Consider the following 17,676-nt stretch of genomic DNA (forward strand, 5'->3'; position numbering starts at 1 on the left):
AATAGGCTGGTGGTAGCTACAGCCGCCTGTCAAAAGTGGTAGATTCTATTTTGCTCTATGCTGCTCCCATTTGAGCAGGAGCTAAACCATCGAACGTACGCGATTTGCGTCATCGCCGGAAAACTGTCTATGGATATGCAACACGAGAAATGAGTCATCTCTATGACAGGCAGCGGGCAAATCCATCCACAGAGCGAATGGCAACATATATGGGATCTATCAGTCCACGGCATATACCTGGACCCATGGGCATATACCTGGGATTGCACCATGGGTGACCAGGAAACACGGCGACGTTGATTTTTATGTATGACCGGCACGGATGCTTACGGTCGTATCTCCACTGTTTTAAGCTGAGAGACAATCCCTACTGCCTACTCTACTCCAACGCGATCGAAGATGCAGAGCATGTTATCTTTCAATTTGATCTTGTTCGAGACGACCGTCAAACACTGGAGGTGCAACTTGGACATCCGTTGCAGGTGAATAATCTGATACCAGTCATGTGCGCATCAATCAATAACTGAGATCCTATTAAGACATATTCAGCGAAAATAATGCAGTACCTCCGATATGAGGAGTGGGCGGCTGAAGAGTAGGAACTCGTGAGTAAGGAGTCACTAACTATCTGACTCACAACGTTCTCAGACGGGAACAAATTGGATATCGCATTCTTCCGACGTTCCTTTGGCTTAAAAAAAACCAAAGGTATTGAGAGTATAGATGACATAAAACCTCCATATGCCAAAAGGAGAAGACGGAAAAACCAACTGTGGTCAATAGACACAAACGCGACACAGATAGAGACATAAGAAGACGAACATATAGGAGGAAGCTCGCTACAAATATGGTGTACCCCCAGACGTGGGTGAATAGAAATGGTTCACTTCATGGACGCCATTCTGGGCCCTCCCGAAGTAACGCAGAAAGTAGAAAGAGGGGGAGGGATTGTTTTAGTGGCTACACCACGCGACGCAGCAGACGATGGTCGCTGTAAATGCGAAGGCATTTTGAACCCTACCTAAATCACCACCAAAAAAAGCAGCGGCTATAGCGGTAACTTCTCAGCGTCTATTCATCAGGTTAGATGCGGCTGTGCACGGGTGTCGGTCCTCTAGCATACGGCTCGCTATATAAATGAGTTTTAACGGTCAAGACTAGTTGTCCTAAAATACGGGGTTGCGCAATATCAGTACGTTTACCATAAAACAACAACATCCAAGAAACGGAAGTTTCCGCCTTATGCTCGATTGGAGACTTTCTACAGTCTCGCGTTCTCCGCACAGAACTGTGTATGTGTATTCATACAAGCTCTTTGGATGAAATATGTACGAATATACTCGACCAGTCCAGCCTAGAAATCTAACGGAGAGTCTCACTTCCCAACGATTGCTGGCCTATGTAGGCAATTCAGTAATAAAGTCCTCCCTCGACGAGCAAAACTAACACTCTACAAGACTTTCATCCTTTCCGTACTCTCGTAGACGCAGAAGCGTGGACGATGACAACAAGATTTTTGGACCTTTGCATGTTGGTGACGACGAGTACCTTAGCCGATGGAACGATGATCTGTTTGAGTTTTACCACGACATGGACTAATGAATATCCAGCAGCTTCGTTGCCTGGGTCATGTCGCCCGAATTTATATAAACGCTCCGGATCTGAAAGTATTCGATGCGGTACCAGCTGGTGGTTGTAGAGGAAGAAGAAGGCCTCCACTGCGTTGGAAAGATCAGGTGGAGAAGGACTAGGCTTCACTTGGTGTTTCCAACTGGCGGCTGTTAGGATGAGAATGAAACGTCTAGCACGTTTTGTTAAACTCGGCCAAAATCGCTTAAGCGGTTATCGCATCAGACAAGAAGAAGAAGGGATACTCGCCCATAAATGTGAATAAAAACTAATACACAGTACTTGGAGCTCAACGGTAGAGCGATTCAATTACGATTCAAGATGTTGAGATGCTGAGCCATGCGCTAGGCCTCGGAGACTACCAACATGGAATATGAAGGCGTATAGTCCTAGAGAGCATGCCTAGTTATATATGGAATTTCTGACTTAAAATTTAAGTACAGTGAAATCTCGCTTGGACCGGCACTCGCTGTCAGTCAACTTTGATCTAAAAGAGATATTCGCTTGGGAGAGGGTGATTTCTTTCATTACCTAAGATTTTTTATGGGGGAAAATATGCGCCTAAGGAATGCGTCCGTCTTTTAGAGGCCTCCGTTAGGAAAGGTTACACTGTATTATAGAATTGTTTATAAAATAAGGAAGTATTGATGAGAAGATTTGAAAATAGTCTCGTGTGGATCAGTTCAGCCGAATCAACTACGGCAATATAGAAGAAATATATTCTTGAGACTCATTTCACTGTATTCGCAGAACAAAAAATCCCTTTTGTGTACTCTCTTCGCTTTGTGGTGCCTTGGCAGGAGTTAAATGAAGTAAATAATTAAAATACAATAATATATAATTTTAGATTATAAATAAGTAGTTTATCAGTCAAGAAAGATGGCAAATCACTTAAGCCTCAGATTTTGAACGCATTACTTTACTCAGACGTCGGTGTCGCTTTCTGCGCACCACATTCTCATCATACTCCTCGATCTCATCGTCGCTATCATCAATATCCACATCTGTAGGACGCACTGGATAGCCCTGCTCTGGTTTGACAATTTTCACGCCCTTATCGCCGAACAGTAGGCAGTCGAAATTACTAAAAATGGAAATTATATTTTAATGCCCGTTTTCAACATTTCACTTTACATGCACCATCTTCACGGTACACTCACCGCTCAAACAGCTCATATCCTTGAAACGAGCCCGACAAATACATGCAAACGTGCATATTTCGACCCACAAACCAAATATCATGGAACTGTATGCAAGCTCGCGCAAAATTGAAACGTGGCGGACGGAAGCAGAAAGGTGGTGGATTTTGTCCAGATACTTTGCGTTTGAACCACACATTATTGTTGACGCGCATGCGCAACTCGAAGGAGAACTCTTCGGGTCGGTAGACCACCTCGGTGCAGCTATTCAAGCCAATCACGGATAAAAAACCTAGAAAATTTGGTTGGAAATAACTTTTTAAAGGTAAATTCAAACGTTTGCTACTCACCCGCACAGCATTTGCATATGCCCTTGTCACAGGTACAGGGTATGCGGCTCACCAGGTTGTTAATGGTCACATTTGGCAGAGAAATTTGTCGTGACTGTTCTTCGAAAGCCAACTGATTGAGGCGATAATTTAGTTGACCCAACTGTTTTGCTGCTTCGTAGGCGATGTCTTCATTGGAATCTTCATAGCGACGCGGCTTCCGAGCTAAATATTAGGAAGTTTTATGGGTACATTTGTGTGTGAAAGAAATGCAGTACCATTGAATGTAGAAATAATTTCTGTTTATTTTCGACCGAATTCGGAAAATTTAATAATAGGGCACAAAAAAGGGAAAGCTTGATATTAGAGTGTTTTTATTGTATATACAGGGTGTTGAAAATAGAAGTAGCTTATTCAATACTATTAACCAGCTCCAAATAACTAATATGGAGGTAAACAAACCCTACCTACAACCAATCATTTACCTCTTAAGTTCGTTGAAAAATTACCTGAGTATTGAGTTTTTTATGAAGTGATACTAACTTCATCAAAAAGTTCGTGGAACAATCACCAGGTAACGCTCTAAGTCAACTGATTTGAGTTTTTTTTGTTTTGCGTTTTTGTTAGGTTACCACATCGGTGATTAACACTGAGTAAATGCACCTGCGCACGTGTTTTCGAATTTGTAAGTTTTAAAAATGGATTTAAGTTAGCAAAAACTATTTTGTATGAAATTTTACGTGAAATCTTAACAAATGTTGAGAAACGGTTTCCTCAATGATACTCTAAAAAAGCAGCATCAGAAGAGATCGGGACTCCGTCGAGGATAGCTGTCGGCTTCAAAAATCGATGAAAACATCAATAAAGTGAAAGAAAAGTTAATCAAGAATCGCAAATTAACCATCAGAGAGCTGGCAGAGCGCGTGGACATTTCAAAATTGCCTATAGATCCGTTCAGGATATTGTGAAATAGTTACTGATTTGGGCTTGTGTTATCAGGGTTGGTTTGCGTTTGCGTTAGTTATCACCGGAACCATCTCTATAGATCTTTACAAGAGCGAAAACGGAGATGGGGGTCAAACATCTCAGGAATTCAAGGACTATGCTTCTCCGACATTAGAATTCAAACGCTCCCACTTTGACAGGCAAAAAGGAACTCTGAATGGTACGGTAGATGGACAACGATACTAATAAAAATAAATAAATAATTGGCGCGTACACTTCTGTTAGGTGTTTGGCTGAGCTTCACCTCCTATTTGTGGTGTGATGTTGTTCCACAAATGGAGGAAGATACAGTTTTAAGCGGACTCCGAACGGCAAATGGTTTTTATGAGGAGCTCTTTAATGGCAGAAATACACTCGGAGATTTGCCACTGTCTGCCGAGGGGCGACTGCTCTTAAAAAAAACTCTTTCTAGTATATGATATTCAAGCACGAATGGTAGCTAGGCAGTCCCGAATGATGGCCATGCACCAACCCAAGGCGGCTGCAAGACTAATACCCGATATAAAAAAGTGGGTAGAAGTTAACTATTACCTCAAATAGTTTTTCCCGGACTCGGGCCCATTCGCAAGTATTTGTGGCGAATGGGAAAGGTGAACCAACCAAATTGCATTTATGGAGATACTGAACACGGAGGTCGGATCACACCTTCTTCAAATGCGAGAGATGGAACACAGGGAGCACACCTTTGCAACAAGCTTTGGTGTATTTACACCAGAAGAAATAATCGAGGAAGTGATGTTAGGCGAAGAAAAATGGAGTGTCGTTGCAAATTTCGCTGCGGATATTATCCGTAAAAAAGAGGCGTGAAATGGAAACTTATGCTAAAGAGCATTAAGCATATGTTTAACACACAACAGGCGCTCCTGGATGCAGGGTAAGTAAGTAAGTGTCCTTCTTCGGACGCCATCATGGTCCGCTACATCGAAGCGATGCGGAAGCAATTACGGGGTTGGGGAAAAAATCCAAGAGAAAAGGAGGGATGTTTTTAGTGGAATCATCACACACATTGTAGCGACGGTTACTACACTTATACCCAACATCACGCCAAAAAAGACAAACAGCACGTCGTTTTCAGTGAAAAAAGAAAACGATGCTCACAGTTTTTATGGATTGCGACGGTATTGTACACCACGAATTTTTGCCAGAACGTCAGACAGTTAATAAAAATTAATATTTAGGCATTATGAGACGTTTACCTCAAGCATTTCACCAAAAAATAAAGGATTTGTGGGAAAACAACTCGTGGATTTTCCTCGATGATAACGCACCCTCCCACAATGCCAGACTTATTCGTAAACTTTTGGGCAAGAACAGAACGAATACCAGCCAACAGCCATCGAATTTATCTGATATGGCTTCCTGCAATTTTTTTTTTCTGCTTGATCGAGTCAAAAAACTACTACGAGGAATGCGCCGTGTTTTAACAGCCGAAAGGAAGTAATTGAAAGGAAAAATCGAAGACAGCTCTGATGGCTATACCAAATATAGAGTTCCAGAGAGGTGGATATTTTTCGAAAGCTGTATCAAACGCTGGCATAAGTGCCTCCCAGTTGATGGGGAGTACTTTGAAGGCGATAACGTTACTTTTGAGTAATAATCTTGTATTTTGATTTTTCTGAATATTTTCCGGGAACTGTTTGATCAAGGTGTATGTACATTAACGCAAATATATGAAAATATATATTAACAACTCACCTGCTATACATTTTAACATACTTAGTTACATACGTACACCCATTCATACATACACACAGACAAATGTGAATAATTTGCATCTTGAACTCACTTTCTTTGGAAAACTCCGACTCTGACCGCAAAGACTTCTTAATTCGTTCACGAGCCTCATTAACGGTCTATTATACTCAGAATGGTTAATAGTTTTGTGATATAAAAACAAGTGTGTAAAGACCAAAGCGGTAATCTAAGTAGACAAACACGTTTAATTACAAGTAGACATCGTATAAAATTGCAAATCTACGAATGAACATTCTAACGACCGTTTTGAAACTGGTTCACAAGAGGCAGAAATGTGCTGTATATACGTATGTATGTATGTATGTATGTATGTATGTATGTATGTATGTATGTATGTATGTATATATATACGTATGTTTTGCATATTCGAGCGGGAAGGCAATTTTATATTGTGAATGCTTTTTTAAAAAAGCTTGACAAAAAAATTTTCCGTAAGGTGCCAGAAAATAGTGGAAAGAGAACTGCAACTTGATCAGTGTATATGGGGTATTCCCGAGTGTATTTGAGCGCACGACATATCAACTGGTAGACTGAAGAATATGTATGCGATCTGTATCTCGGGCATTGATAGACAAATAATAGAATATAATGCAGTTCTGCTACTGTTTGTATGAAGAAATCAAAACCAAATTTTGACCCATTGTTGCGCCCAAGGCTGAAGGTTTTTGAGGGCTGAAAGTCAATTAATCCAGGTATGGTGTAAAGTCCGGTGACTGGTTGTCGCCGGTGGAGGAGGTATAAATAGTAGAGATAGACATGAGCGGAACACTCTGTAAAATCTCCAATAAATCTCCCCCTGCTTCACATCTGATTTGGAGGTGCAAAATTCATGTGACATTAACACAAGTTCCTCTATAGCAGAAATCTCAAAAATTTGATGGTGACGGCACAATATTGGCAGAGTAACGTAGGCTGAGCTATCACTTGACTAGGCTGGAAAATCTTGTGAAATATGCAATTTGCGTTGAGAAACCACAAGGCACATATTTGAGATGTGCTCTGCACAGTAGCCTGTATCTGCTTACTAATGTACGAAACGATGCTTCGACCGAGTTGCAAAAGGACGTGATTTATGGGCACGAATGCTAGCGCTTTGCTACAGTAGTATTTTGCAGCGATACTCGTATTTCACTGGTTCGTTGTACGTATTTGAATATAACTCGAAAGCTTATCAAATTCCCACTGTGAAACTTTCAGGGATTGCTGAGCATAGTCTCAACTATCAACGAATGAAATACGAAAAATGTCTGAAGGAAAAATTACAAACCAATTGTTTTCTCTATAAATGGTGAGCAAACACATTTGTTTAATTACTTTTTATCTTAAAAAATAAAAAATAAAATTTCAAATGTTACAAAAAATTGAATAAATCTTAAAAATTGGAAATTTTAAGAAAAATTTTTCAGCTTATCTCTAATTATAGTCAAGTCTACAAATAAACCAGTTTTCATAAAAATAATGTCCAAAATACTTAGATTACTTGAAATCAAAAAACAATCGACAAAAAAATATTTTCATCTCGAAATAAAAAAAAAAATATTTTTATTCAAACAATTTTTTTTTCTTTCCGTATAAAAATTAAGAAAAAAAAATTAATAAATCTCAAAATCATAAATTTAATTTTGAATTAATTTTTTCAGAAAAACCATGCCCAAAATACTTGGATCACTTGAAATCGAAAACAATCGGAAAAACATTGTTTTCTTTGAAATTAAAAAAAAAAATTAAATTTTTTTCCAAAACATGAACATCAAAAATATTTGAAACAAATTTTTTTTATTTTTTTTAAGTATATTTTTTCTTAAAAAATAAAAAAAAAATTCAATTGTCTAAAAGGAAAATTGAATAAATGTCAAAATTATATATTTTTTTCAAAATTTTTCAGTTTTTTCTAATTGTAGTCAAGCCTACAAATAAACCAGGTTTCAGAAAAACCATGTCCAAAATACTTGATCCAAATATACACACCATAACCAAATTCAGTACCAATAACTACGAAATAAAACACAGTTTTACAAATAATACAACTATAGATATCACATTTTATTCGTTTTTTATGAACACAGTGGAATAATTACATACAAGAAAGGTAAACCAAAACAGTGTTAAATATTTTCAAAGAATAATATAAGGAACACATTTAGTGGCTAATATTTTTTACAAAATACAGTACTAGAAATACATACATTTAAATAACAGATAGTAAGCTCTAAGAATAAAAAGTAGCGCTATATAAAACCCGTACGAATTATCGTATTTCATATTTACAAATGAGCATAGAAGCGTCTAAGCTGGAGTAGAGCCGAACTTTTCATACCCAGCGCACGTTTTAGTAAAATCTTATTAGGTCAGCGGATTTTATTTATTATTAACTTCAAACGACTACCAAATGTAAATGTGCTCTCATTCGCTCATTTTGCAATATTTTTACATGAAAATTTTATCAAATATTCTTGAAATGTTACTTTATAATATGCAACAACTTTTAATAAACTGACTTGAACCGTTTCGCTACAATAAATTCATGAAAAAAGTGTTTTTTTTAGAGTTTATCCCTTACCTCCCCCTTAAAGAGAGCCAGCATAATTTTCACGATTAAAATATTCTGAAGATTTAACACTTTTTGAAACTAGAATTCAAATGGCTATTTATAAGCTTCACTAAGCAGAGAAAAGCTCTGAGTATTTTTTGGAAGATATGCCATTTTATTTACTTATTTAAGTCTGTAAAATAAAATTGGTGCAGACTATTTAAATTTATAAGCAATATTGCCCAGTAGGTAAAAACATTATAAGTGGAATATGTAGACTACTCAAGTAAATTGGAGAGTCCTTGAACCCGATTGATGTGAGAGAATTGTTGAAAAAGTCAGAAATCGTTGCAAAAGCCTAAAAACTTGTGCCATATTAAACCGTTTCGAACATTTCACACGATCATATTGGTAAGTCTAAGTTAGCGAAGGATAGGTGTCAGGCAAGGCATCAAGTTTGGAAGATAGTTTTCGAGTTTGAATTTAGAAACATATATACATACCCTTTTTGGGTATTTGCCCGAGCTCCTCGTCCTATTTTTATGAGGAGCTATTTCATGGCATAAATACACTCGGAGGTTTGCCATTGCCTACCGAGGGGCGACCGCTTTTGAAATTGCTTTTCTTAATTATGGTGCTTCACCGAGATTCAAACCGACGGTCTCTCTTTGAATTCCGAATGGTAGTCACGCACCAACCCATTCGGCCACGGCGGTCGCCAATCGGATTGTTGATGGCATCGAAACTTGAGTTCATCACAATGCAACTGAGTCCAAGTAGGAATATACGAGGGCTGTTCAATAAGTACCCGTGTTTGTTGACAGAGTGCTTTCCTGAGGGAAGTTGGTGTTAGCATCATGGGCTGCCATCTATCAAATGACGGCAAAAACAAATTACAGACTGATTGATAGGTAAGATTTGGCAGTTTTTCAAGTAAGACGTGTTTCGTCATTTTCGCTAAGATGGAAAAAGTTCATAATTCGCTTTTTGGTTCTTGGATGGGGAAATATGCGAGGAGATAAAAACAAAGTTAGGTTAGGTTAGGTTTGGCAGCCGCATGGCACATCGAGACAGCGATTCCACTTATACCATGACATGGGTCCATTGTGAGCCACGGGGGCTGGGCTACATTCTCCTCTCCATATTGAACCATTCTGAGCTTTTTACAAAGCGTAAAAGGTGATACCTAAAGTGCATAGGTTATCTATATTCGTTAAGAAGTAGTATTTTACAAATCCGTTCCTGCTTCTTGCTAGAGCTGGGCATGTGCAAAAAAGGTGTTGAATTGTTTCCAACTGCTCCTCATTTCTGCACCTACGACAAAAATCATGCGTGTAAACGGCTAATCTCCTTGCATGATTTCCTATGAGAAAAAGTCCTGTGAGGGTCCCTACTAAGGTCCTGATTTGAAGTCTACTCAGTTTTATAATACTCTTGGACAGACGTAAATTTAACCTTGGCCATGTTTGCCTAGCAATTTCAAGGTGTTTACGCTAATCCATCCATCCAGATAAAAACAAAGTTGTATGTTGTCTATGGGAACGCTTCGCCATCTATGATCACATTTAGATATTGGTTCAACGAATTTAAATATGGGCGAACATCCATTTTTGATGAGAGGCGACCAGGATGCACGACAGACGTGATTACCGAGGAAATCAGTCAAAAAGTCCACGATAGGATTCTCGCTGATCGCTGATCGACAAACAAAAGTGCGCGAAGTAATAGAGCCATAGGTGTGTCGACCGGAACAGTAATTAATATTTTATATGAGAAGTTGGCGATGAAAAAATTGTCGGTGCCGCGATTGCTCACAAGCAACAACAAGCGGAAGCGGCTCTTAACTTAGAAGCAGTGCCTGGAACAATTTAAGTGAGATCCGAAGGAATTTTCGCGTCGAGTTGTCACCGTTGCTTAAACCTGGATTTATCATGGCGACGACTTTTTCGGACGCGAACAGCGTCATCCTTATGGACTACAGCGAGTAATTGGTTCAATTTTACAAAAAATTGAAGGAGACATGGCCGCATTTGGCAAAAAAAGAAAGGTCCACCACGATGACGCATCAGCACATTCATTCGGAGCTGTCACCGCCAAACTGCATGAATTGCGTTATGAATTTGGTTTTCTTCCCTAACATCAAGAAATGGCTCACAGGAAAAAAATTTATTTCAAACGAAGAAGCCATCACCCGGGCAGAGGCGGATTTTGGAGAGTTCGACAAATCCTATAGACGATACATCACAAAGGGCTGTAATGTGCAAGTTAATGTGATACTTCCCACCTTTTGTAACTTAACCCCTGTGCCCGCCTTTCCGTGTGATGCTGTGTGTTAACCAAATTTAAGGACATACTTCAAACTTGATCCGCCCCGTGGCTAAAAACTATTGACATTAATCAGCTAATGGTCTTCGAAAGAAAAAGCTTGCGAAAAATGTATGGACCAATAAGGCTGCAGGAATTATTAGCAAAAAACGAAACTGTGATAAGATTTGTAAAATCTAAGAGGATAAGATGGCTCGGACAAGTGTTTAGAACTCCCAAGGAGAGAACAACTCGAAAAGTAGTTGAATTATTTTGGAAGATAAAGACGCAAAAAATAGATGGCTCAAAGACGTGGAAGTTGACCTTGAAAAGCTAAACGTGCGGCGGTGGAAGTATATAGCCTGAGATAGAGATGGATGGCGCAAGGTTGTGAAGGAAGCAATGGTTCACCAAGAACTGTGATGCTAAGAAAAAGAAGAAGACTTAAACTTTATTATTTTTAAACAATATTAGAAAACTAAACTTGAAATGAAATAAATAAATAAAGGACCTTTCATTTTTTCACATACCATCAAGGAGAATCTTAGGATCTTATAGCTAATGCACCAAATTATGGGGCTACGCCAGGCGAAGTTCTGAGAGAGAATCAGAATCAATCAGAATCATTGCCATTCTCACAGGCCATTGCAGATTGCGTAGTCATCTACGCAAGATTGGGTCCACTGACTCTTGTCTTTTCTGCGAAAAATCTCCAGAGATTCCAATACATTTTCTCCATGAATGTCTGCTATAGCGCAGAGAAGGTTGCGATATCTCAGCCAGTGACAGCTGGAAGTAAGGCATCTGCGCTCAGTCCAACCCAGCTCTACTTAAGTTTAATAAGGGACTGGATGAGTTACTGCGATGAGTAGAGGGCACAAAAGACCATTAGGTCAAAATGCAAATACCAAATTTTATTCTATTCTGTTGAACGAGCTTTATTTAATCGCTTTTCAGAGAGTTGAAAAATTCATCCGCCTAGGAGTTGGAATTAACTCGTGAAAATTTTTGTGCGATGATTTATTATGATTTTCGCCGTGATTTAGCGAGAAGGCGACAGGGACAAGAAGCAATTTTCAGTTATAAGCACCAAAATAAATAATGGCACCAAATTAGTAATCCAATTTTGTCTTTGAACAATTTTTTTTAGTAAATAAAAATAAATGATTTTAAGTGATGGAAAGCTTTTTTTTACTTTCATGCGCTCCATTAGCTGTAGCCGTCTAGTTTGCAAGTGGCAAATATGATTGTCGTACGCCTTTTGCAAAAATTATAAAACGTTACGTCTAACGGCTTCAAAAAATCGATTTTTTTTTTTTGCATAAATGTCTTACCAAGCTATCCAAGAATGTGCCCTCAAAATTTCAGAAGCAAATCTATACTATAAAGGTGAATGTCTGTACGTTGTCCGCGCATCACTACGAAACGACAACACCAAATGGCGTAAACATTTTTATATATTAATATGTTCACCCAATGAAGGTTATACGCATGTTTTTATGATGGAACTCCCACAGCCCCCAGGCCGCGCCCCCACTCTCATTCGTCTCTAATAAACTAATATTTGCTTAAATTTAATTTACAAATCCTAGTTTTTCCTATTTCCCACTATTTATAGCACACTCTAGACTTCATAATCTGCATAAGCTGTTCGACTATGACCCAAATGAAAGGTCAAAAACGGTTTGAGATAGAAAATTAATAAAAATAATTTTGCTTGATATTTTTCTGATTGGTTGTTTTGATTTTATTCAACGAGGCATAGCAAAGGATGCAGGGTATTGTAATATTATGGTTATTAATAAAAAAATAGTTTCTATGAAGTTATTGTTTGTAATTCTTTTATATACATATCCTAAATCCCTCAAAACTACTCCTACGCGAGCGGGGCCGCGGGTTAAAGCTAGTTCAAAATATTTTCGGAGTTACAGAATAAATTGTGAGCAAGCGTCGAGCAGGTATACGAGCGGCCGGATCGCTCGAAGTGCGATTTCTCGGTTTTTTTTATTTTTAAGATTTTTCCTAATTTGCGGGAAAGATAGAGAAAAAGTTAAACGTCCTATCGAAACGAGATTACATTGATTGTATTCGGAATTAAATTCTCTTCTAGTTGAACCTAAAAAACCTTAAGAAAGTTATGACTAACCCACTTTATAAACAATCTAAAGTGAATTTGTTTTTCCAAAAAAATGAATTTTTTGTTACAATAATTAGCGAAAAATTGTTGAATTTCTCACTTTTTGTTCAATTTTCTTGGTTTAACTAGAAGCTATACTATACTAAAATAAACATTTTTAGGGTTTTTGGTTTTAGATGAAAATTGCGATGTGCATCTTTCCCGCACGCGCACTCGAGGCGCCTCGGCAAAATGCTTGTACCAGGCAAAACATGACATATATTTTAATGAAAAAATTTGAGAAGACTGTTGAAATATATAACAATAAAACCTGAAAGTTTCGTTTCAATCGAATATTTCTTTCCTTCTCAAAAAAAACCACGAGAAAATCGATTTTTTAAGCCCCTAAAGCAGGCTCCCCCCTTAATTTGATGTCACCTTGCGCAAGAGTCGTTCAAAGATTCCGTGCAAAAATAAAAGCTACTTAATTGTTTGGGGTAAACCTCTTTTATCTTTCAACATAATCTGCTTTTAGGCTTATACACTTTGTCCGAGGCTTTTCTAATTCAGCGTTCCATTCCGAATGATAGGTTTTATCCCTTGAGAATAATAGGATTCATCCAAGTCTGGAAAGTAGCCCTTTGTTTCTGCAATCACCTATTCATTTGATTAAAATCTTTTTTCGCTAGCCATTTCTTCAAATTCGGCTGTCAGCAAATAGTCGCTCGAGGGAGCCAAGTCTATAGAAATGGAGGGAAGGCAGTAATTCCGGGAACCCTAATTTCGATAGTTTTGCGACCACAACTGCTGAGGCGTGAGCTGGTGTGTTCTCGTGGTGGAAAATGACCTTTTTGAAAAGCACTCGACTTTCTCCATTCAAACGAATGACAGAAAGAAATATACAGATCTGGCTGAAACTTGGTGTGTGTTCTTCGAAAAGGTGTTACGAGTGCTACCTAAACATAACCTCGATACGCGCCAGTAGGACCATCTCTCTTACTTTGTATGGACTTTTGCAATGACCCTCGTGTATGCAGGTGGCTTCAGGGACGATTCTCTAAAACACCTTCAATGTTAGTTTGGGTGGTAAAAGGGTGAGAGCTCTTGCTCTCATAGGACTAGCAATGTAAAAAGCGGTTATACAAAATAGCATACTTATGCACTGAAGCATAGGAAGTAAGTCGGAGTAATGACGTATTCGCAAGGGAGTACTCCCGAATTCCTCAAACGCTGGTCCTTAGATTTACTGGGTTGTTACACTATTTAATAGTTGATCCTACAGAGTTATGCGCAATAACCCATATTACTAGTAGCGCGCTGGGATAAATTAGGTACATAAATTTAAATTAGACTTTAAGGTAACATATAAAAAGGAAAACAAATAAGAAACTTATTAGTCCAATAAACTAAAGGGCGAATAGGAGTAGTGAGTATAGTCCCACTTTTAACATTATAAATATTGCCTACGATATACAAATATTTATTAGTCACTAGTCGGTTAATTATACCAAAATATTTACAAATACTTACATACCTACACAAAAGAAATGGTGTTAGCAAATAAGAACTAAATAAAGGTATTAAAAAGAAAACAAATTATACAAGAAAATCTCCAAAATCACATTGAAGATTAGGGCGAGATTTACGTTAGACAACTATTTACAAAGCGATAATAGAGCGGCATCGCATAGGGATTTACGAAATTCATTAGTAAATAATAGAAATAAGACATAACATATGAACTGGTCTTACTGCTGTTGGGATCGGAGCGCACCACAGCGAGCAGAGAGGCGGCGCAGAGCAGGTAGAAGATGAAGCGAGGATGCGCAATTGAAGGCATTTTGGCACAAAGTTTGTAGAGCAGACGAATTTTTTTAAATTTAATTAATTATTTATTTTTGTTTTTTTTTTGAAATTTCCACTCCGGCAGCAAATTTCACTTTTATGATTTTACTGTACGCGCAGTAAATATTTGCACAGAGCAACTTGCAAATCAGTTTCAATTAAGCGCACATATCTTACATACACAAATACGGCAATAACTTCAGCTCACAGTCTCAATTTAATTGTAAATAAAAATCACAAAGCAAGAAAACAATAAGTCTCTGCGATCACTGCCACACTGACTTCCACTGACTGCCCCTGACTTAGCCAGACGCGTTGAGAGTAAACTTTCGCTTTTGATAAGCTATCGATGGTCCACTGCTGATTACCACCACCACCACTGGCAACCAGTAAGCGCTGGCACATGCGCAAATCGTCAAGAAAGTTTGTATGTTAATTAAAATTGCCAAGAGAAGTGGCACTGTGTCGAATGTTAAAAGCGAAATCCGCACTTAAGCAGCGGAGCAGGTATTTTATGCCTTCAACTTGCCTGAGGACCGTTTCGGTTGTCCAGGTTGAAATGTGCTGCCCGAAATGTAGTGCTATAGGCGTTTCGTCAAGTATTTTTCACTTTCATTCAATGTCAAATTGTAACTGTGCAATCGATTAACTGGCTATTTAGCGTAGACTCCGCCTGTCCGCTTGCAAACGCTGTTTGTGCGCCGAGCTGTTTTGTACTAAAATTTTCAATTCGTAAGCGATCACTACCGTACGTGTTAATGGCCAAAAGCTAACTGAGTTGTGAGCTCACGCATGAAACGGTAGCACCTCTTAACGCCTTGGCTCAAACAGATCAGCCAAACAGCCACAAACTCTACTGTAGACGTTGGCCGTAAACTAGCAGCACGCTGACAAGCAAAACAATTACAACAAATATCACTCATTTTTAATTTATTTTTTTCTTTTTTTTTGCTTCTCTTTCTGTGCGCTTTTGTTGTCATTTGCTTGCTGGCGATCGTACACTCAGCCGCCGGCACTGTCACTTCAAGATCAACACCGCCGCCAACTGCCCATCATGTCGGATACGCTTGTCTTTCTTTGGCTGACCGTTGCCAAGTTTACTGCGCCAGTGTTTGACGACAGTTTGCGTCGCACTTCACTCGCGTTCCGCCGCCCCGTAACCCGCTCATCGCTGCCTCATATTTTGTTTATCATCGATACCAGCAATTTTGGCGTAAAAACCAGTATTTTCGTCGCTACATCGTCTACGCTCACCTATGCAAAGTCGCTGGCTTGCATTTTAATTTCTCTTAAATTATCGTTTCCATTCTTCCTGGGGCACTCACATTTTTGCCCGATCATTTGACACTTCTGTTCACTCCATTGGCTATTATGTCGCACTAGTTTGTGTGGGTCATCCGTCTTGTTTGTGGTTTCAATCTATTTATCTTGTCAAGTAGGCGTGTGTTTACAGTAGTGGGTAAAATAAAAGAAACGAAGAGTTAGAAATTTAATTATATGGATTTGTGTAATGCAATAATCGCATGCAGTGAAATGCACTCAACTCTGGCCAAGGTATATTTTATGGTGCAGCACAGTAATGATAATTTTCCTTTTTTTTGTACAAAATTTTAAGACATACAAAACCACAAGTAGTCGATTTTTAGTACAATTTCAACATCAGCAAATCTTCTTAGGAAGTTTTGGTTTGTTTTGTTATGTGAGACCGGCGAGTGTTGTAGCCGAATGGGTTGGTGCGTGGCTACCATTCGGTAGAGCTCAAGTTTCAAAACACCGGGCATGAAACACCAAGTGACAGAAAACGTTTTTTTTTTAATAGCGGTCGCTCCTCAGCAGGCAATGGCAGACCACCGAGTGTATTTTTGACATGAAAAAGCCATCTGCCGCGCTAAGGCGGCATACAACTGTACGTTCCTGCATTTGTGCAAAACATCAAAATAGGAGAAGTAGCTCGTAGCAATCAAAGTTGTAAGCGCCAATTACATCTCCAAATAAATTTGAAATTTTACAGAAAGTTTTGCGAAAGTTCAAAAAATCAGAATTGCTGTTAAAAATTAAGTTCCTAAAATCATACGAATTACAGGCCCAACAATTTTTTTTCGGTGAGACAAAAAACTTAGTCTAAGATATTAAAATTATTTCCAAAACCTGAAAGGCAGATTATAGAACAAATTAATGGAGAATACCGAGCAGGTACACATTTTTTGGATATTGAAAAAATGGGTTACTTGCCAATAACTTCTTTGAGACATGAAATAAGCCAAAATGAATTAGATGCGTGTCAATTCTTCAACACTTTTCAAGTAGCCACCACACTTTTCAATGTATTTTATATTTATTTATTTGGGTGCTCTTTGTGCTGCACAAAGTCAAAAGTACAAGCCCGGGTTGACGGCCAGACCCGTTTTCTTCTAGGTTTAGTGGGATTGGACGAGAATTATTCAATATGAGTTGTTCTACTCCATATCAACAACAAACTAAATTCAAGCGATTAATTTGGCCGGAGATTGCTAGAACTGGTGAACAGAAAGTATCTTGTGTATATTTCATCAATACAATGCTAGCCTCACATCTTTTTAACGACGAGCCAGAAGTTTCAAAAGCCTAAATGACATCAAGCGCTTGCTACCTTTCCAAACATTTGCAAAATTTTTTTGATAGCACAATGAGCTGGTCAAGTTTGTTGTAACAAACAGTTTATTTGTGTCCTCCTCCTATTTGCTTTGTGCGTCCTGATGTTTTCCGCAAATGTTGGAGCTAACAGTTGTATGCGTCCACCGAACAGCAGATGGTCCTTTATGAGGGCCCTTTTCATGACAGGCTTACCATTATCTGCTGAGGGGCGAGCGTTGTTGAGAAAAAATTTTTCTATCATTTGGTGTTCCAAGCCCGGGATTTTGAATCCGAGCTCTTGCACCCACCCATGCGGCAATGCCGGGCATCAAATGCTTACGCGCCCAAAATATCAAGCCAAAGTTACTTTTTACTATTAATTACAGATATACCTACATATAAGGGCTTGAA

At 38.6% G+C, this 17,676-nt stretch overlaps 1 protein-coding gene across 1 annotated transcript; it reads right to left on the minus strand.

Moving 5' to 3' along the window:
- Nucleotides 1–2,520: 2,520 nt before the first annotated feature.
- Nucleotides 2,521–14,647, minus strand: LOC129244259 (uncharacterized). The gene is made up of 4 exons (XM_054881876.1): nt 14,560–14,647; nt 3,119–3,322; nt 2,790–3,060; nt 2,521–2,713 (listed from the first exon to the last, which is right to left on the minus strand). Exons 1-4 carry the CDS (start codon nt 14,645–14,647, stop codon nt 2,521–2,523), a joined length of 756 nt encoding a protein of 251 aa, XP_054737851.1.
- Nucleotides 14,648–17,676: the final 3,029 nt, after the last annotated feature.

Source organism: Anastrepha obliqua, chromosome 4 (assembly GCF_027943255.1).
Source record: "Anastrepha obliqua isolate idAnaObli1 chromosome 4, idAnaObli1_1.0, whole genome shotgun sequence".
Classification (NCBI taxonomy): Eukaryota; Metazoa; Arthropoda; class Insecta; order Diptera; family Tephritidae; genus Anastrepha; species Anastrepha obliqua.

Coding starts and splice junctions, on each gene's coding strand:
- LOC129244259 (XM_054881876.1), bottom strand. CDS start 14,647: ATGCCTTCAATTGCGCATCCTCGCTTCATCTTCTACCTGCTCTGCGCC. Junction 3,061..3,118: donor CATATGCAAATGCTGTGCGG/GTGAGTAGCAAA, acceptor CAAATTTTCTAG/GTTTTTTATCCGTGATTGGC. Junction 2,714..2,789: donor GGATATGAGCTGTTTGAGCG/GTGAGTGTACCG, acceptor TTCCATTTTTAG/TAATTTCGACTGCCTACTGT.